Raw genomic sequence first — 20,979 nt, forward strand, 5'->3', positions numbered from 1 at the left:
AGCTTTTCTATAACTCAGCCTCATTGTTTTCACTACTATAAAGTTCCTCCTGTAACTTTTATTGTTTCTGATAAGATCATATGGACTTACAATCTCATAAGATCTGTAAGTGTAAAATAACGTTCTTTCAGGATGATGGAGAACTACACCTACAACAGCTACATCCTCCAGTTAGAGGGCTTTAACACTTCAAAGGATTCTCTCTACCCCGCCTTTCTTTTCTTGTTTTTCTCCTACCTGTTTATAATGATTATAAATGTGGGCATTACTATTTTGATTGTCATGAACAAGAATCTTCACCAGCCCATGTATCTCCTTTTTTGCAACTTGCCATTGAATGATATTCTTGTAAACTCTAACGTGGTGCCCCGTTTGCTTATAGACCTTATGAGACCTCCATCTGAGCGCCTCATTAGTTATTATCAATGTGTTGTTCAGGCCTACATTGCGCACTTGGTTGGAACCACAAGTCACACTGTTCTCATGATTATGGCCTATGACAGATATGTGGCCATTTGTAATCCTTTTCACTATGTTTCCATAATGACCAACAAAATGATGATCAAGCTGACAGTTTGTGCCTGGGGAGTGGCCTTTGTTTTGGTCGGGATTCTTCTAGGTCTGACCACACGACTGAGTCGATGCAGAACTTTGATCACACACCCCTACTGTGACAATGCCTCATTGTTTAAACTTTCCTGTGAAAGTGTGGTCATTAACAACATCTATGGTATCACTTTCACTGTGGCTCTTTATGTGGGCTCTATAGGGGCAATAGTTCTTTCCTATACAAGCATTGCAGTGGTTTGTCTGACCAGTAAGAACAAGTCTTTGAACAGTAAAGCGTTGAAGACCTGCAGCACTCATCTGGTTGTTTATCTGATTTTGACACTTAGTGGAATGGCACTTATTACTCTGCATCGCTTCCCTCAGTACTCAGAGTACAGAAAAATCTCTGCTATTCTGTGTTATATGGTTCCAGGCAGTCTGAACCCCATTATTTATGGTGTGCAGTCCAAAGACCTACAAAAAGCCCTTTTGAAGTTTTGTGTATCCAAGAAGGTTTTGGCATCATAAACAGAATGTGTTTCTGTTTGTTTTTATAGAAATTCAACATCTAAAGGGAGATCATCTCTGACAGCTATTTTAATCATAATTAGATGGAAGTTAATGTTTTTACTGCTGTAAGAAACGAATGTATAAAACTTTAGTCAGCATTTCAAAATGTGTGTATGTTTGTGTAAAATAAAAGCTTAAGCCAATCTGTGGTTTTGTCTCATTCATGAAGTTTAATTTACATTAGATGACGTTAAAGACAAAAGCAAATGTTCGCTATCTGCTGGTAAGCCTTTGTTAAACACAGACACAAGGACTGTGCAGTTTTATTGGAGCTAAATACATAATTAGTATTTAAGAAGAACATAATGGTATGAAACCAGCAATAACACCCGGTTATACCGATGTAATGAATCAGAGTAATGGCCAAGAGAATACCTTTGCATGGAAGTAATTTTTAGTATTCTTACTTATACCGTAGCTTTCATTTAAAACCAAAAAAGACAATCTCTGGACTTAAATCTGATTGAGATGTTTATATGAACTTAAACAGGCCGTTTAAAATACAGCTGAATTAAAACAATACTCCAAATCCCTCACATTTATGACACATGCACACTAGCCAATTTTTGTTCTTACTACTGTGCATATGTTGGCAAATCAGACTGGAACAGTGAATTTGGAACAGTTCACAAAATCAGCACATATCACCATTTTGGTTCAGTATTGTATATGTAAGAAACTGAACCTAAACTGAAAGAATAATAATAAGTGTGTGAATGCGAGAGTGAATGAATAGTGGAAATTAGTCGAATTGTAAAGCGCTTTGGGTGCCCTGAAAAGTGCTATATAAAACCAATCCATTATAATAAGGCAATTTGGCATTAGGCATGTCATTGTGATAATCTTAAGTGAGATTCTTGTACAGTAAAATTTGAGTTGTTGATTTCCAAATGCATTTCATTTGTGAGGTAAAAAAAAACCCCATTAAGATTGTTTTCTTTAAATTCATAAAGTTACTGCATAAAGTACATCAATAGTTACTCATTCTCTCATGTTAACTAAAAGGAAAATGTTTTTAAAGAGTATGATTTTTATGCTAAAATACAATGACCCTGCCATCTGTCAGACCTTTCGTGCATGTTCAGAACACAAAGGGTATAAAGTTCAGTGTTTTTTTTTTTACTCTTGGTCTGCTTCACCTTCTTCACTTTGGGGCCTAGTTGTCTGTGACAAAAAGAAATTACAAACAGAGATTAACAATAACCCAGTTATTTATAATACAATAAGGTTTTGGAGGGAAATGCACAAAAGGTTGGGCAGAGATTTTTTTGACTCCTTTATTGAGAAACAAAGACTTTGTTCTAGGAATGTCTCGCAGTCTGTTTGATATGTGGCATAACAACAGGCTAAGGGCGATTTGTATTTAAACAACGCACTGATGAACTTTCAGCAACTGGATTCAAATTTTAATATTCCTAGAGAAAAATTTTTTGGGCTTCCTCCATGTTTGTCATTTTGTTGATTCTGAAATTTCACAATCTGCAGAAACAGCTATATATGAAGATTTGGAGACTTTTCTTATTGAACAAAAAGACAGAACTCATTTTATTTCTGCCTTTTTGTCACAGCTCGGGGCAGCAGCCATGTGAAGAGTGGAAGGAGGACTCAAACGCAGCACTATTTCAGACGTGAAGGGTGATTTATTGACAATACTGAACATAAAGTGGAGATGGCAAACAGAACTAAGGACGAACTAAACTGGGAGAAACTACACAAAGGAGTGGCAAACCTGAAAAACCTGGCAAAACACAGGTGGAGAAGCAGCCACAGGTGGAGAAGCAGCCACAGGTGGAGAAGCAGCCACAGGAGGCCGGACGGGCTCCTCGGGCCCCCCAGCCGACGTGGCAGCCGGTGTGGCATGAGGCCGGACGGGCTCCTCGGGCCCCCCAGCTAGCGAAGCAGGAGGCTGGACGGGCTCCTCGGGCCCCCCAGCAGGCGAAACAGGAGGCTGGACGGGCTCCTCGGGCCCCCCAGCAAAAACAGCCGCAGAACCAGCGGGCACCGGGGCCCCCGGCACACACAAAACAAAACTAGGAGGCACGTGGGCCTCTGGCACACATGAAACAAAACTAGGAGGCACGTGGGCCTCTGGCACACATGAAACAAAACTAGGAGGCACGTGGGCCTTTGGCACACATGAAACAAAACTAGGAGGCACGCGGGCCTCCGGCACGCATGAAAAAGAACCAGTAGGCACGTGGGCCTCTGGCACGCACGAAAAAAACCAGTAGGCACGTGGGCCTCTGGCACACACGAAACAAAACCAGTAGGCACGTGGGCCTCTGGCACACACGAAACAAAACCAGTAGGCACGTGGGCCTCTGGCACACATACAGAGGGCTGCAGCTGCGCAGAGCAATGACCCTGCTCAGGCAGTGACAGCCCGGTGCAGTTCACAGCTGGCATTTTGGCCTCCAGGGGTCCAGAGTAAGCTGAGGGCAGTAACCCAGCCTCTGGGGAAGCCCCGGAGTGAGCAATAGTCTCTATTGTTGCCAGCTTTTGAGGAACAGGTCCGTTGTAAAACAGTTCATCTCCCTGCTTAGAAACAGCGGTGGAAAAACAGTGTGAATATTGTGACTCAGCCATTAACTGAACTACGGGTTGTGGTGATGCACTTAAACCCCCGCGGAGCCATCATTTTACCCCCGCGGAGCCATCATTTTGCGTTTCTACCTTTAAAAGCCGGAGAGCAGTCAAATGCTGGAGGAAGCTAAATTGGCTAGTCATTCATATGTATATTAGGCTGTTACCTAGGAATTCTGGAGGGAGGGGAGTGGGGGGGGGGGGGGTGTGATTGAGGGGGTGGGGGAGCTGCTAAAAGCTGTGAACTTCCCTTTTGTGTTTCATCTTGATGCATTCTCAATCATCCAGGGAAATAAATCTCCAAAAGTCACCAACTTGGAGTGTTTCAGTTTGCCATCTTAGGGAGAAATCAACACACATGGGTGTATGTCCTTTGTTGCTGAGATTTATTGATAAAAACAGTACAAAAAACCAACCATTTGTACACATATTTACAAATAATAATAAAAAGCGAGTGAGTACATTACAACATTTTCAGCAATCACTCACAATCCTGGCACTGCCATGGTATCTGTAGTCTGCATTTACCACATGTGTATCTGTAGCAGTGAACACATCGCACAGTGGCCTGATTTTTCTTGCATTTGTGTTTGACCTGACACGTGGCTCTTTTTCTAGGGCTAGGTGTGGAGGGTTGTGCCCGAAGCAACTGTTCTTTTCTTGCCTTCTTCGCAGCTATATGAGAGCGAGCCAACTCTGTTGCAAGCGCCACCAGGAAGTCCACCCGTCTTTCCTTCGTCCCGGTGCATGCTTGATACAGCACATGTGCATTCAGTGCTGCCATGTCAATCATGTTATAAAACACGGCGACTGGCCAGCGCCGTGTTCCTTTGCGGACAGTGTACTCCCGAACCATCTGGTCCATCACATCCACGCCACACTTTGTTTTGTTGTAAAGGGTGACAGTGTTTGGCTTCCTTTTGGTAGTGTTATCAGTCTGAACCACGCTGTGCATGCTGCTAAGAATATAGACTGTCTTCTTCCGTTTGGCCGCATACGCCGTCAGCGTGGCAGCAGAGGTTGAAAACACCTAAGAAATAAGATAAATTGTTATTTCCATAGCCCTTTTACACACAATGAAACACATAAACATAGAACCACAAAAGACCTGCAACATACCTGAGTGGTGAACTCATTGCGATCTGTCTGTCTAGTGGATTGAGGAATTTCCCTGCGAATCCTGTTGACTGTGCCGAGGATGGTGGTTTTCCGTCTAAGAAGTTTTTGCGCAAGTGAAAGCGATGTGAAAAAATTGTCCGTGGTAACATTTCTGCCCTTGTCTAGGAATGGTTCCATCAGCCTCATTACTACATTTTCAGAAAGTCTCTCCCCAGTGGGACGATTGGGGTCCTTGCCAAGATATGGGAAGACATTGCAAATGTACTTGGATTTTAGGTCGCAAGCCACCCAAAACTTGATCCCAAACTTGTCAGGTTTACTTGCAATATACTGCAGGAAACAGCACCGAGTCTTTGATGGGAAAAGCTGTTCATCAACGGTGATATGTAGACCAGGGTTGTAGCACGTGATGCAGTTGGTGACAAATGATCCCCACAGACTGGAAATTGCAGCGAACTTGTCAGTCTTTGCTCGATCACAGCGGGTGGACTTGCCATCAAAGCGTAGGTGTTGCATGATGTCTTGGAAGCGGTTTCGTGCCATAGTTCCAATTATCTGTGGGTTTCCCAGGTTTGCTGACCAGCAGTCATTTACAGATGGAACCCTGTAAACCCCCCGCAAGATGACAATTGCGATAAATGCCATTAGTTCAAGGAGGTCCATGAACCAATGAACATGCTCCGTTTGCTGTGCATGTTGAATAGTCCATTCTTGAATGCTACGAAGCATGTCAAGAGTGATGAAACACAGGAAGCTCTGAAGGCGACTCGAGATACTTCTCCTGGCCTTAGCCGTTGGCTCTCCATCTGCAGCGTACGCTTCTATTGGGGTGAAAGGGAGACGGGTCCCCACATGTTCTTCACGCCACACTGTGCCATCTTTCGCTGTCTCAGTCCCCAAACAAGCTCTCTTTTTCGGTGGAGAAGCAGTCTCCTCATCTGCAGTGTGAACAAATTCAAATTGTGAGCAATGGGAAGGTCAAACAAAATCACAAATGCATGCATAGATACTAATTATAATTCCAGTATCTCTTCCTCTGTATCAGAATAATGTCTGAAATATCTTACTTACTAACTACATCCACTTACTTGTTTGAAATGAAAAAGGAAATAACATGAAATGAAACTAACCGGAAGACTGATCAGACAGCTCTGAGTCCGAATCCGGCTGAACTTCTAGGTCTTCTCCATCCGAGTCACAAGGGTCGACTTCCCTCAGGATCATTTCCAAGGCCTGCTGAGTGGTGAGTCTTCTCTGCATTTTCTTTCCTTGGAGAGGAGGTCCGTACACCACAGAATTCTTCAGGGCAATGAAGGATTAGGCTAAGTGCAGTGAGATTGTATCATATATATACCCATATATCAGACCACTGGTACAATAAAAGCATAATCGCTTGCAGTGTCGCTAAGCGGGGTGTGACGGGTTGCCACAATGGACGGGTCTGATTGATGCCACAATGGACGACTGATCATTGTGACTGGTCCATTGTGGCATCAATCAGACCACTGGTATAATAAAAGCATAATCACAACTGATAAGTTCGCTGCAATTTCCAGTGTGTGGGGATCATTTGTCACCAACTATGGTGGACTTGCATTTGTGTTTGACCTGACAGTCAAACACAAATGCAAGAAAAATCAGGCCACTGTGCGATGTGTTCACTGCTACAGATACACATGTGGTAAATGCAGACTACAGATACCATGGCAGTGCCAGGATTGTGAGTGATTGCTGAAAATGTTGTAATGTACTCACTCGCTTTTTATTATTATTTGTAAATATGTGTACAAATGGTTGGTTTTTTATACTGTTTTTATCAATAAATCTCAGCAACAAAGGACATACACCCATGTGTGTTGATTTCTCCCTAAGATGGCAAACTGAAACACTCCAAGTTGGTGACTTTTGGAGATTTATTTCCCTGGATGATTGAGAATGCATCAAGATGAAACACAAAAGGGAAGTTCACAGCTTTTAGCAGCTCCCCCACCCCCTCAATCACTCACCCCCACTCCCCTCCCTCCAGAATTCCCAGGTAAACAATCAGAAGAGTCTGTTCAGTGACAGGTTGCTTCTCCCCAAGACAAGAACTAACAGACTTAAAAACTCCTTTGTCCCACACGCCATCAAACTGTTTAACTCCTCTCTGGAGGGGAGAGGGAGGGGAAACAGGAGAACAAAGGAGGGGGGAACAACTAAGCTGTAGTGCCTCTTCACCTCACTGTACAATACCTTGTGCAATACTTTTTGTAAATAGTCAACAGTGCAATAGACTCAATACTTGAAATGTGCAATTCACTTGTATTTTTATTTTTTATTCCTATTTATTCTATTTATCCCCTTTGTATATTTTATTTATATTTGTCTCTGTATTTATATATGTGTGTGTGTGTGTGTGTGTGTGTGTGTGTGTGTGTGTGTGTATATATATATATATATATATATATAACAATTCTGTAACTGTAACTTCGGTCGTTGCTGTGCTTTTTGGAAGTCGAATTTCCCAGAGGAACCCACCCGAGGGATTAATAAAGTTCTATCTTATCTTATCTTATCTTAATATACATATGAATGACTAGCCAATTTAGCTTCCACTTCCACCATTTGACTGCTCTCCGGGTTTTATAGGTAGAAAGGTAGAAGCCTGGGGATGCTAGTGAACTACGGGTTGCGGTGATGCAAGCGGTGGTGGTGGCTGAGTGGCTAACTGGAGCGGCGGCAGAACAGGTAATTGTGTCCTTGGGGAGGCTAGCGGTTGAGCTACAGACTGGGAGGCTTGTGGCTGGACACAGAACTGAGCCGGAGAATGGCGATAAAGTCCTGGCTCAGAAGGGGCGGCAGAGAAACAGTCTCTCGGTTTCACAGAGGGTTTGTACACGCCCACTTGCGAAGGATCTGTTACCACGAAGGTAGGTAAGCGACCCGTACAGTCTCCCATCCCGCTCTGAATAGCCCCAGAAAACAAAGTCCCGGAATCTGGGGAAGCCAATGCATCCCGCTCACTCACCGCCTCGGGGTGCTCGAAAGTAAATGCAGACGGGGGGTGAAGTCCAAGGTCCAAAAGGAGAAACTCCCGCTCCCACGAACAGAGCGAGTCCAGAAGCCATGGGAGACCGGTCACCAGACGCTGTAGCCGCCTCTCTATAGCGCGCTGGGACGTGCCACCCGGGCTTTCCAGCCACAGGTCGATCAGCTCCTGTGTGGCATCGATGAGCGTCTCCCGTAGCTCCCTGGACGGATTAAGCGCTGCTGGGTCCATCTTGTGGTCGCGTCGTACTGTCACGGCTCGGGGCAGCAGCCGTGTGAAGAGTGGAAGGAGGACTCAAACGCAACACTATTTCAGACGTGAAGGGTGATTTATTGACAATACTGAACATAAAGTGGAGATGGCAAACAGAACTAAGGACGAACTAAACTGGGAGAAACTACACAAAGGAGTGGCAAACCTGAACATGAAGGGAGAACAGCAGGGAGAGCACGCAGGGAAATTCACCGGGTATGAACACAGACGACGCGACGAGGAACAGAGGCAAACACACACTATAAATACACAGAGAGACACTGGGAAATCACACACAGGTGGGAGACACAGCTGGACCTGATTAACCTGACGAGACAGGGGAACACTAACACCAGGGACCAATAGAGGGAGCACAAACCCAAAACCCAGTATCTAAAATCCCAAAACACAAACCATCCCAAAACAGCCCAAGAATAATAAAGAGAATAATAACAATAAGGAACACAAACACAAAGTCACTGAGTCATGGCCGCAGGACCATGACACTTTTATTCTTTACTATATACTCATAGTAGCAGCACATTGAGTGCTATTCATAAATGGGAGAGAGATCTTAATAATCAATATGTGGAGGAGGAGTGGAAACATAGCTAGATCTACTTTTACTTGCAACTGTTTGCAAGATACCCAATAAAAAAATTCGACACCGCCTAACTCCTAATGCCTGCATAAGATTACACCTGATGTGTCTGTATCAAATGTCAAAAAGAAACTTGTACCTTTTTCCATTACTTTTGGCAATGCAAACTAATTAAAAGATTTTGGAGTTCTATATCTCAAGATCTGAGTAATATCTTTAAGATTTGGATCCAAAAGGACCCTGGATATTTTATTCTTGGTTTACCTTCAAAATAATTAACATTAACTTACTCACAGCGTAAATTATGTGATAAAATATTGCTGTTAGCTCGGAAATGTTTTCTTATTCTTAACTGGGTTAACTTCCTAAGACCTGAACTCTTCCACGGCATGCATTTTTAATTTCTCTTTGATATTTGGGCTGATTGGAACCCAATGAATGTAAAAACAAAGAATTACTGTTTTTTTTTTACCCGATTTTTGTTTCTAAGAAAAACGAGAGCCACATATGAAGAAATTTGTTTTAAATTTTGATAAAACAGAGGCAGTGTAATGTTATCGTAAGTGGATATCAGTCCCTTGTGGAGCTAAATTTAGTATTTTGGTCTAGACCAGTGTTGGTCAAGTTACTTGAAAAAAGTAATCAGTAACGAATTACTGATTACTTCCCCAAAAAAGTAATCCCGTTACCTTACTGATTACTTATTTTCAAAAGTAATTAATTAGTTAGTTACTTAGTTACTTTTTAAAAACACGATTTACAACCTGAAGAGGTGATAAAGCGATAGATCTTTCAGCCCAATTCTACTTTTTCTGCATAATCCATCATACAAAATGTAATCAAATGGAAAAGTCTCTTTTTAAAACTTGTTTTATTAGTTTTAATCTTTTAACTTTATGCATCAAGCAAAAATTTAATTATATGCATCATTCTCTGACTTGAATAAATTAGTTTAAGATTTAAACCTATTTTCTGCACATTCCAGCACATAAAATAAAATTTGTTTTGTGTTTACACTCAGTCTTTCAAATAGATGCAAGTAAAACACAGCAGAAAATAAATAAAGTCAAAGACTAAGCGGTCCTTTTGCTCTATTTTCACCTGTAAAGCAGGACTGCAGTAGGCGGAGGTTTACCTTGGTGCAGGTGTGCCGCGGTCAGTGGAAGAATCCGCGAGTTTCTCTGTGAGTTTCCCATTACGTCGTAGCTACTCGGTGCTTGCTTGGAAGTTTAGGGGTTTTTTCGCTGTAAAAAGTTTTCTTCCCACGCACGATGGACGCTAATGTTTTTGTCACTTTTTATGGAATTAAACTCAAAGTAAGGTCAGTACTTCCACGCTTTAAACGCTTCACGCTCATACACAATCGATATGTGATCCATTGTTGATCTGCACACAGGTGTTGTCAGAACGGCGCACTCGCTTACGCCACTGTCGTGAGACATTCTCGCAAAAAAAATCACGGTTTTAGTAACGCAGTAACGCAGCGTTCCTAGGGGAAAGTAACAGTAATCTAATTACCGTTTTTGCAATAGTAATCCCTTACTTTACTCGTTACTTGAAAAAAGTAATCAGATTACAGTAACGCGTTACCAGTAAAGCGTTACTAGTAAAGCGTTACTGCCCATCTCTGGTCTAGACAACCCAAAATGTGATTTTAGATAGTTACTGGATTGCTTTTGAAATGCCTTTGAAATTGTCTTGTTCTTTCAGGTCCATGCAAAATACAAACAACATCTTCACAATACAGCTGGAGGGTTTAAATGTCCCACAGGAAGCCACATATGCTATGTTTCTTTTTCTTTTTTCTCCTACTTGTTTCTAATTGTTGCAAATGTGGGCATTGCTGTTTTGGTTTTTGTTGACAAGAGTCTTCACCAGCCCATGTATATCCTTTTTTGTAATCTGTCCATTAATGATTTATTTGGAAACTCTATCACGATCCCTCGTTTGCTTGTAGACATGTTGAGGCCTCCGTCTGAGCGCCTCATCAGTTATTATGAATGTGTGGTCCAAGCTTTCACCACACATATGTTTAGTACCACAGCTCACACAGTGCTTATGATAATGGCCTTTGACAGATATGTAGCCATCTGTAATCCTCTATGTTATGCTGCAGTAATGACAAATAAGATGTTGATGAAGCTGACAGTTTCTGCCTGGGGGGTGGCCTTTGTTTTGGTTGGGATTCTGCTCGGTCTGACCTTGAGACCGGGCCAATGCAGAACACTGATCAAAAGCCCCTATTGTGACAATGATAAGATAACTCTTTATTGTCATTGCACAGTCATACATAGTACGGTAGTACAATGAAATTGGAAAACTGTCCTACGTCGGCACTACATATAACACAACACGACACGATATGACACATCACAACGCAACAAACAACACAACACAGTATATTAACTTAGTATAAAAAAGAAGAATCAGTGCATGTGTATCGCACACTGTTATTATTGCACATTAATTATTATTGCACCTTGTTATAAATATAAATATAATTATTGTTATTGTTTTAAACATTGTTTCCTGCCCCCCCCCCCCCCCCCCCCTAAAAAAGTCCAGGGAGGTATCCAGTCAGGTCAGCTATTTACATTGGTCTGGAAGTCCAGCAGTTCATCTAAACAAAAGGCACTTAGCCTAAAACAGATATAGACACGTTTATCCTACCATAAAACAATAAGACAAGGTACGACCTCTCCAATGCAAACTTTGTGTGCATTCCAGAGTGCTCTGGAATGCACACAAAGTTTGCAGACTATTAAGGATCAAACCTCTACCAATCTACAACTAATTATAAAAGTCTAAGCATATATAAGTAGATATTTCTAAGCATAAATGACAATAAACAATACAAAACCTAACACTGCACTGTTTAACCTGTCCTTTGAGGATGTGTTCATTAACAATGTCTATGGCCTCACTTTCACTGTGCTTTTGTTCACAGGTTCTATTGGTAGCATGGTTCTTACCTATACTAAGATTACTGTGGTGTGTCTAACCACTAAGAACAAGTCCCTGATCTTATTATCATTGCAATTACATCATTCAAAATCTGAGGCAATGTGGACACCCTCTGGGAGTCTGTGCCTATAAGACAGCGGAGAACAGTGGCAAACAAGCTGTGCGTTGATGTATTAGTCTACCAACAGCTTTACATCAGCTTTTCTATAACTCAGCCTCATTGTTTTCACTACTATAAAGTTCCTCCTGTAACTTTTATTGTTTCTGATAAGATCATATGGACTTACTATCTCATAAGATCTGTAAGTGTAAAATAACGTTCTTTCAGGATGATGGAGAACTACACCTACAACAGCTACATCCTCCAGTTAGAGGGCTTAAACACTTCAAAGGATTCTCTCTACCCCGCCTTTCTTTTCTTGTTTTTCTCCTACCTGTTTATAATGATTATAAATGTGGGCATTACTATTTTGATTGTCATGAACAAGAATCTTCACCAGCCCATGTATCTCCTTTTTTGCAACTTGCCATTGACTGATATTCTTGCAAACTCTATCGTGGTGCCCCGTTTGCTTATAGACCTTATGAGACCTCCATCTGAGCGCCTCATTAGTTATAATCAGTGTGTTGTTCAGGCCTACATTGCGCACTTGGTTGGAACCACAAGTCACACTGTTCTCATGATTATGGCCTATGACAGATATGTGGCCATTTGTAATCCTTTTCACTATGTTTCCATAATGACCAACAAAATGATGATCAAGCTGACAGTTTGTGCCTGGGGAGTGGCCTTTGTTTTGGTCGGGATTCTTCTAGGTCTGACCACACGACTGAGTCGATGCAGGACTTTGATCACAAACCCCTACTGTGACAATGCCTCATTGTTTAAACTTTCCTGTGAAAGTGTGGTCATTAACAACATCTATGGTATCACTTTCACTGTGGCTCTTTATGTGGGCTCTATAGGGGCAATAGTTCTTTCCTATACAAGCATTGCAGTGGTTTGTCTGACCAGTAAGAACAAGTCTTTGAACAGTAAAGCGTTGAAGACCTGCAGCACTCATCTGGTTGTTTATCTGATTATGACACTTAGTGGAATGACACGTATTACTCTGCATCGCTTCCCTCAGTACTCAGAGTACAGAAAAATCTTTGCTGTTTTGTTTCCTATTTTTCCAGGCAGTCTGAACCCCATTATTTATGGTGTGCAGTCCAAAGACCTACAAAAAGCCCTTTTGAAGTTTTGTGTATCCAAGAAGGTTTTGGCATCATAAACAGAATGTGTTTCTGTTTGTTTTTATAGAAATTCAACATCTAAAGGGAGATCATCTCTGACAGCTATTTTAATCATAATTAGATGGAAGTTAATGTTTTTGCTGCTGTAAGAAACGAATGTATAAAACTTTAGTCAGCATTTCAAAATGTGTGTATGTTTGTGTAAAATAAAAGCTTAAGCCAATCTGTGGTTTTGTCTCATTCATGAAGTTTAATTTACATTAGATGACGTTAAAGACAAAAGCAAATGTTCGCTATCTGCTGGTAAGCCTTTGTTAAACACAGACACAAGGACTGTGCAGTTTTATTGGAGCTAAATACATAATTAGTATTTAAGAAGAACATAATGGTATGAAACCAGCAATAACACCCGGTTATACCGATGTAATGAATCAGAGTAATGGCCAAGAGAATACCTTTGCATGGAAGTAATTTTTAGTATTCTTACTTATACCGTAGCTTTCATTTAAAACCAAAAAAGACAATCTCTGGACTTAAATCTGATTGAGATGTTTATATGAACTTAAACAGGCCGCTTAAAATACAGCTGAATTAAAACAATACTCCAAATCCCTCACATTTATGACACATGCACACTAGCCAATTTTGTTCTTACTACTGTGCATATGTTGGCAAATCAGACTGGAACAGTGAATTAGGAACAGTTCACAAAATCAGCACATATCACCATTTTGGTTCAGTATTGTATATGTAAGAAACTGAACCTAAACTGAAAGAATAATAATAAGTGTGTGAATGCGAGAGTGAATGAATAGTGGAAATTAGTCGAATTGTAAAGCGCTTTGGGTGCCCTGAAAAGTGCTATATAAAACCAATCCATTATAATAAGGCAATTTGGCATTAGGCATGTCATTGTGATAATCTTAAGTGAGATTCTTGTACAGTAAAATTTGAGTTGTTGATTTCCAAATGCATTTCATTTGTGAGGTAAAAAAACCCCCATTAAGATTGTTTTCTTTAAATTCATAAAGTTACTGCATAAAGTACATCAATAGTTACTCATTCTCTCATGTTAACTAAAAGGAAAATGTTTTTAAAGAGTATGATTTTTATGCTAAAATACAATGACCCTGCCATCTGTCAGACCTTTCGTGCATGTTCAGAACACAAAGGGTATAAAGTTCAGTCTTTTTTTTTTTACTCTTGGTCTGCTTCACCTTCTTCACTTTGGGGCCTAGTTGTCTGTGACAAAAAGAAATTACAAACAGAGATTAACAATAACCCAGTTATTTATAATACAATAAGGTTTTGGAGGGAAATGCACAAAAGGTTGGGCAGAGAAGATTTTTTTGACTCCTTTATTGAGAAACAAAGACTTTGTTCTAGGAATGTCTCGAAGTCTGTTTGATATGTGGCATAACAACAGGCTAAGGGTGATTTGTATTTAAACAACACACTGATGAACTTTCAGCAACTGGATTCAAATTTTAATATTCCTAGAGACAATTTTTTTGGGCTTTCTCCATGTTTGTCATTTTGTTAATTCTGAAATTTCACAATCTGCAGAAACAGCTATATATGAAGATTTGGAGACTTTTCTTATTAAACAAAAAGACAGAACTCATTTTATTTCTGCCTTTTATTCTTTACTATATACTCATAGTAGCAGCACATTGAGTGCTATTCATAAATGGGAGAGAGATCTTAATAATCAATATGTGGAGGAGGAGTGGAAACATAGCTAGATCTACTTTTACTTGCAACTGTTTGCAAGAGACCCAATAAAAAAATTTGACACCGCCTAACTCCTAATGCCTGCATAAGATTACACCTGATGTGTCTGTATCAAATGTCAAAAAGAAACTTGTACCTTTTCCTATTACTTTTGGCAATGCAAACTAATTAAAAGATTTTGGAGTTCTATATCTCAAGATCTGAGTAATATCTTTAAGAATTGGATCCAAAAGGACCCTGGATATTTTATTCTTGGTTTACCTTCAAAAGAATTAACATTAACTTACTCACAGCGTAAATTATGTGATAAAATATTGCTGTTAGCTCGGAAATGTTTTCTTATTCTTAACTGGGTTAACCTCCTAAGACCTGAACTCTTCCACGGCATGCATTTTTAATTTCTCTTTGATATTTGGGCTGATTGGAACCCAATGAATGTAAAAACAAAGAATTACCAGATTTTTTTTTACCCAATTTTTGTTTCTAAGAAAAACGAGAGCCACATATGAAGAAATTTGTTTTAAATTTTGATAAAACAGAGGCAGTGTAATGTTCTCGTAAGTGGATATCAGTCCCTTGTGGAGCTAAATTTAGTATTTTGGTCTAGACCAGTGTTGGTCAAGTTACTTGAAAAAAGTAATCAGTTCCCCAAAAAAGTAATCCCGTTACTTTACTGATTACTTATTTTCAAAAGTAATTAATTACTTAGTTACTTAGTTACTTTTTAAAAACACGATTTAGAGGTGATAAAGTGATAGATCTTTCAGCCCAATTCTACTTTTTCTGCATAATCCATCATACAAAATGTAATCAAATGGAAAAGTCTCCTTTTAAAACTTGTTTTTATCAGTTTTAATCTTTTAACTTTATGCATCAAGCAAAAATTTAATTATATGCAACATTCTCTGACTTGAATAAATTAGTTTAACATTTAAACCTATTTTCTGCACATTCCAGCACATAAAATAAAATATTTTTTTTGTTTACACTCAGTCTTTCAAATAGATGCAAGTAAAACACAGCAGAAAATAAATAAAGTCAAAGACTCAGCGGTCCTGTTGCTCTATTTTCACCTGTAAAGCAGGACTGCAGTAGGCGGAGGTTTACCTTGGTGCAGGTGTGCCGCGGTCAGTTGCGCATTACGTCGTAGCTACTCGGTGCTTGCTTGGAAGTTTAGGGTTTTTTTTTCGCTGTAAAAAGAAGTTTTCTTCCCACGCACGATGGATGCTAATGTTTTTGTCACTTTTTATGGAATCAAACTCAAAGTAAGGTCAGTACTTCCACGCTTTAAACGCTGCACGCTCATACACAATCGATATGTGATCCATTGTTGATCTGCACACAGCTGTTGTGAGAACGGCGCACTCGCTTACGCCACTGTCGTGAGACATTCTCGCAAAAAAATCCCGGTTTTAGTAACGCAGTAACGCAGCGTTCCTACGGGAAAGTAACAGTAATCTAATTACCGTTTTTGCAATAGTAATCCCTTACTTTACTCGTTACTTGAAAAAAGTAATCAGATTACAGTAACGCGTTACCAGTAAAGCGTTACTAGTAAAGCGTTACTAGTAAAGCGTTACTGCCCATCTCTGGTCTAGACAACCCAAAATGTGATTTTAGATAGTTACTGGATTGCTTTTGAAATGCCTTTGAAATTGTCTTGTTCTTTCAGGTCCATGCAAAATACAAACAACATCTTCACAATACAGCTGGAGGGTTTAAATGTCCCACAGGAAGCCACATATGCTATGTTTCTTTTTCTTTTTTCTCCTACTTGTTTCTAATTGTTGCAAATGTGGGCATTGCTGTTTTGGTTTTTGTTGACAAGAGTCTTCACCAGCCCATGTATATCCTTTTTTGTAATCTGTCCATTAATGATTTATTTGGAAACTCTATCATGATCCCTCGTTTGCTTGTAGACATGTTGAGGCCTCCGTCTGAGCGCCTCATCAGTTATTATGAATGTGTGGTCCAAGCTTTCACCACACAAATGTTTAGTACCACAGCTCACACAGTGCTTATGATAATGGCCTTTGACAGATATGTAGCCATCTGTAATCCTCTGCGTTATGCTGCAGTAATGACAAATAAGATGTTGATGAAGCTGACAGTTTCTGCCTGGGGGGTGGCCTTTGTTTTGGTTGGGATTCTGCTTGGTCTGACCTTGAGACCGGGCCGATGCAGAACTCTGATCAAAAGCCCCTATTGTGACAATGCTGCACTGTTTAACCTGTCCTGTGAGGATGTGTTCATTAACAATGTCTATGGCCTCACTTTCACTGTGCTTTTGTTCACAGGTTCTATCGGTAGCATGGTTCTTACCTATACTAAGATTACTGTGGTGTGTCTAACCACTAAGAACAAGTCCTTGAACAATAAAGCCTTGAAGACCTGCTGCACTCACCTGGTTGTATATCTGATTTTTTTGTTCAGTGGTATGTCCATAATCACTCTGCATCGCTTTCCTGAGTACTAAGGGAGCAGAAAAATTGTTGCTGTCCTGTATCACATCATCCCTGGAAGCCTCAATCCCATCATTTATGGTATGCAATCCAAAGAGATATATCAAATGTTAAGTTAAAGAAGGTTTTGCCATTATTTTAAAGACAATTTTCAGGGTTATTTGAACAGTTTGAAGTGACATATTAATGTTTTTTAAACTGACAGTGTGCAGAGATTGTAACCTGATTTTAACCAGGGCGCCACGATCTTCAGTACGTTGGACTTGCGCAACGCCTACCATCTGGTGAGAATCCGTGAAGGGGATGAGTGGAAAACGGCCTTCAATACTCACCTGGGCCATTTCGAGTACCTTGTGATGCCGTTCGGCCTGACCAACGCCCCAGCCGTGTTCCAGGCTCTTGTTAATGATGTTCTCAGAGACTTTATTAACCGATGTGCTTTTGTCTACTTAGATGAGATTCTCGTCTTCTCCAAATCTAAAGCGGAACATAAGGTCCATGTAAGGCAGATCCTGCAGTGTCTACTGGAAAATAGGCTCTTTGTTAAAGGAGAGAAATGCGACTTCCACATGGATTCAGTGGCATTTGTGGGCTACATCATCACCAGAGGGGATTTGAAACCTGACCCGGCAAAAGTTCAGGCAGTGTTGGACTGGCCCAAACCACCCGATCGCCGGCAGCTTCAGCGCCTTCTGGGGTTTGCTAACTTCTACAGACGTTTCATCGGGGATTTTAGTAAAGTTGCTCTGCCTCTCACTAGGTTAACGTCACCCAAGGTGCCATTCCAATGGGACCGGCTGGCTCAGGAAGTCTTCTCTTGCCTCAAGGAACAGTTCGCCACCGCCCCAATCCTTCGCCAGCCAGACCTCTCCCTGAAGTTCATCGTGGAGGTGGATGCATCAGAGACTGGCGTAGGGGCCGTGCTCTCTCAACAGTTCGAGGGCAAGCTCCACCCCTGTGCCTTTTTCTCTCGTCGTCTTTCCCTAGCCGAGAAGAATTATGACATCGGAGACTGCGAACTTCTGGCCGTGAAGCTGGCTCTGGAGCAGTGGAGACACTGGCTGGAGGGGGCCACACAGCCGTTTATTGTATGGACTGATCATAAAAACCTTGAATACATCCGCTCGGCGAAATGGCTCAACTCATGGCAGGCCAGGTGGGCTTTGTTTTTCACCCGGTTTAATTTCACCATCACTTACAGGCCAGGCTCCCGAAACGTTAAACCAGACGCTCTTTCCTGGCAATTCGCTCCAGTCGGAGAGAAGTCCGACCCTGGATCTGTTCTGCCTGCTTCCTGTATTATTGGAGCCGTTACGTGGGAGATCGAAGAGCTCGTCCGGGAGGCACAAGAAACCGACCCTGATCCTGGCACGGGCCCCCCTGATCGACTCTTCGTTCCGGCGGCTGTCCGGTCCCGAGTGCTCCAGTGGGCTCACACAGCCCGTTTTTCCTGCCATCCAGGAGTTAACCGCACCACTGCATTCCTGCGCAGGTATTTCTGGTGGCCCGCCCTCATTAACCCTTATGAGCCGGTCGGAGCGGGCACGCTCTGTTTTGCATAACTATTTTTAAATCCTGGTAGCTCTGCAACCACGTAAGCTAGCGCAATAATTTGTTTTGCATATGAAACCGGAGGAGTTGTACTTACATCTTATGCCATCAGCTTGTCCTATGTCACAGTTTCCTTCCACATATAGCTTTGCAAAAACTGCATAAAAAGCGCTTGCAGCAACAAAAACATAATATTCCAGAAACACGCTTTTGCCGATTCTTCCAGCTGTTCATAACACTTCCTACGTTGGAATAGACGTCAGCGCGAACTTTTGCATGTCCGCCATTACCTGCCCGAAACCGGAAGTGACGTCATTTTCGCGGAAATGTAGTTTGTTTTTACCATCAGGGACTCAGGGCCTATACTGGTGTTTTTAAAAGTTATATTTGACTTTGTGACTTTCTGTGTCTTTTCTGGGATGCTTAGGACTCATATTGCACTGCTGGAAATAGTTTTTGCAAATTTGCAGTATAATATTTATTTTAGTTTTTCCTGCAGTATATAAAAATTGGTGTATTTCAAAAATAAAACTATGAAGACACTCAAAATAAATTTCCTGTGGTAGGAAACTATTTTGTGCAACTTTTTTGTATTTACAGTTTTGAGGGATAAGCCTCTTAAATTTCTCTAACTAGAAATATATGTTAAAAAAGCAAAAACGATTTTCAATTTTTTTGTAGTTTATTGCACTTTTTTGCAATTTATGTAATTACTATGCACTTAATGAATACATATCATTAAAATCTGGGCTATAATTGTTGTATTGATGTATAGCAACTTGAAATGCTCCCAAAAATGGCACTACAGCATGTAAAAATATAATATAAGCTCTGGTGGACTTGGTTCTATGGTAGGTCTTAAAGGGTTAAAGACTCACGGGAGTACGTAACCGCCTGCACCACTTGTGCTCAAAATAAGCACTCCAATCAACACCCGTCTGGACGTCTGCAGCCACTCTCCACACCCAGCCGACCCTGGTCCCACATCTCTCTGGATTTCGTCACTGGTCTGCCACCATCTGCAGGTAACACTACAATATTGACCATTGTTGACCGTTTCTCCAAAGCTGCTCATTTCATTGCGCTTCCTAAGCTCCCTACAGCCTTGGAGACTGCTCGACTCCTCACCACACATGTTTTGCGGCTCCATGGCATCCCTGAGGACATTGTCTCGGACGGGGCCCTCAGTTCGCGTCATGGGTGTGGAAGGAGTTCTGCTCTGCCATAGGAGCCAAGGTCAGCCTCTCCTCTGGCTTCCATCCTTCCGCCATGGATGGAGTATGCTCACAACAGTCACACATCCTCTGCTACCGGCGTGTCACCCTTCAAGGCGTCTCTGGGATACCAACCCATGGTTCCCATGGTTGAAGGTGAGCATACTGTTCCATCTGTCCGACATCACCTCCGCATGTGTCGCAGGGCCTGGCGGGCCACTCAGGCGGCTTTACTCCGGATGAAGGAACGCAATAAAGCACTCGCAGATCGCCACCGGACAGCCGCCCCTGAATATGTGGTGGGGCAGAAGGTATGGCTCTCCACTCGATTCATGCCCTTACGTGCCGAATCTAAAAAACTCTCCCCCAACTTCATCGGCCCGTTTGAAATCAGTGCTATAATCAACCCTGCATCCGTCTGATTGGCACTGCCACGCAATATGCATGTTCATGATGTATTCCATGTCTCTCAGGTCAAGCCAGTGGTCTCCAGCCCGGTATGCCCTCGTTGCAGGCCCCCGCCGCCCCCCCGGCTCGTGGATGGCCAGCTGGTTTACACCGTCTCGTGCATCATGGACTCCCGGCGCCGGGGTCGGGGATTTCAGTACCTGGTTGACTGGGAGGGCTACGGGCTAGAGGAACGTTCCTGGGTGCCCCGGTCGGCTATCGTGGATAGGGGTCTGCTCCGGGACTTCCACCGCCTGCACCCGGGTAAGCCTGGTGGGTCGCCGGGAGGCTCCCGTTGAGGGGGGGGGGGGGGTACTGTCATGGTCCCTGTGCCTCCCTGGCCAGCCCAGTGTGGCCACAAGTTTTTGTTGTTTTTCTCTCTCTCCCTCTCTCTCTCCTACCTGTCTGCCTGGGCGGAGCTCTGATTGGGCTCCTGCCCTTGGCCCACGCACCTGCAGCTGATCTCGAGTGAATTGCAGTTGATCCCTGGCTCTTCTTAAGGCTGGGGCTCTGAGCTATTCGTTGCTGGAATATTGAGTAACCCTCATCAGTATTGCCTGGCTTCATTGTGAATCAGTTGTTCCCGTGCTTGCCGCCGACTTACCCTCGTCTATGTTTATAGGTTTATTTGGACCCGCCCGTTTTGACTCCGTGAGTGTGAGTGGGTTG

General features: G+C 42.1%; 2 protein-coding genes and 2 pseudogenes across 2 annotated transcripts; all 4 read left to right on the plus strand.

Moving 5' to 3' along the window:
- The first annotated feature begins 132 nt into the window (after nucleotides 1–132).
- LOC146700883 (olfactory receptor 8G17-like) lies at nucleotides 133–1,077 on the plus strand. The gene has a single exon (XM_085471440.1). The coding sequence runs from the start codon at nucleotides 133–135 to the stop codon at nucleotides 1,075–1,077; it is 945 nt and encodes a 314-aa protein (XP_085327566.1).
- A 9,411-nt stretch (nucleotides 1,078–10,488) lies between these two features.
- On the plus strand, nucleotides 10,489–11,798 carry LOC146700884 (olfactory receptor 4F5-like; annotated as a pseudogene).
- A 197-nt stretch (nucleotides 11,799–11,995) lies between these two features.
- LOC146700885 (olfactory receptor 8G17-like) lies at nucleotides 11,996–12,940 on the plus strand. Its single transcript, XM_085471441.1, has one exon. The coding sequence runs from the start codon at nucleotides 11,996–11,998 to the stop codon at nucleotides 12,938–12,940; it is 945 nt and encodes a 314-aa protein (XP_085327567.1).
- A 3,372-nt stretch (nucleotides 12,941–16,312) lies between these two features.
- On the plus strand, nucleotides 16,313–17,240 carry LOC146700886 (olfactory receptor 8G17-like; annotated as a pseudogene).
- The last annotated feature ends 3,739 nt before the right edge of the window (nucleotides 17,241–20,979 follow it).

This window comes from Copadichromis virginalis, linkage group LG10, assembly GCF_057382275.1.
Source record: "Copadichromis virginalis isolate Kocher_CV1m ecotype Utaka linkage group LG10, C_Virginalis_male_GT1.1, whole genome shotgun sequence".
Lineage (NCBI taxonomy): Eukaryota > Metazoa > Chordata > Actinopteri > Cichliformes > Cichlidae > Copadichromis > Copadichromis virginalis.

Excerpts from the sequence above, each read along its gene's own strand:
- LOC146700883 (XM_085471440.1), top strand. The coding sequence starts at position 133 with ATGATGGAGAACTACACCTACAACAGCTACATCCTCCAGTTAGAGGGC.
- LOC146700885 (XM_085471441.1), top strand. The coding sequence starts at position 11,996 with ATGATGGAGAACTACACCTACAACAGCTACATCCTCCAGTTAGAGGGC.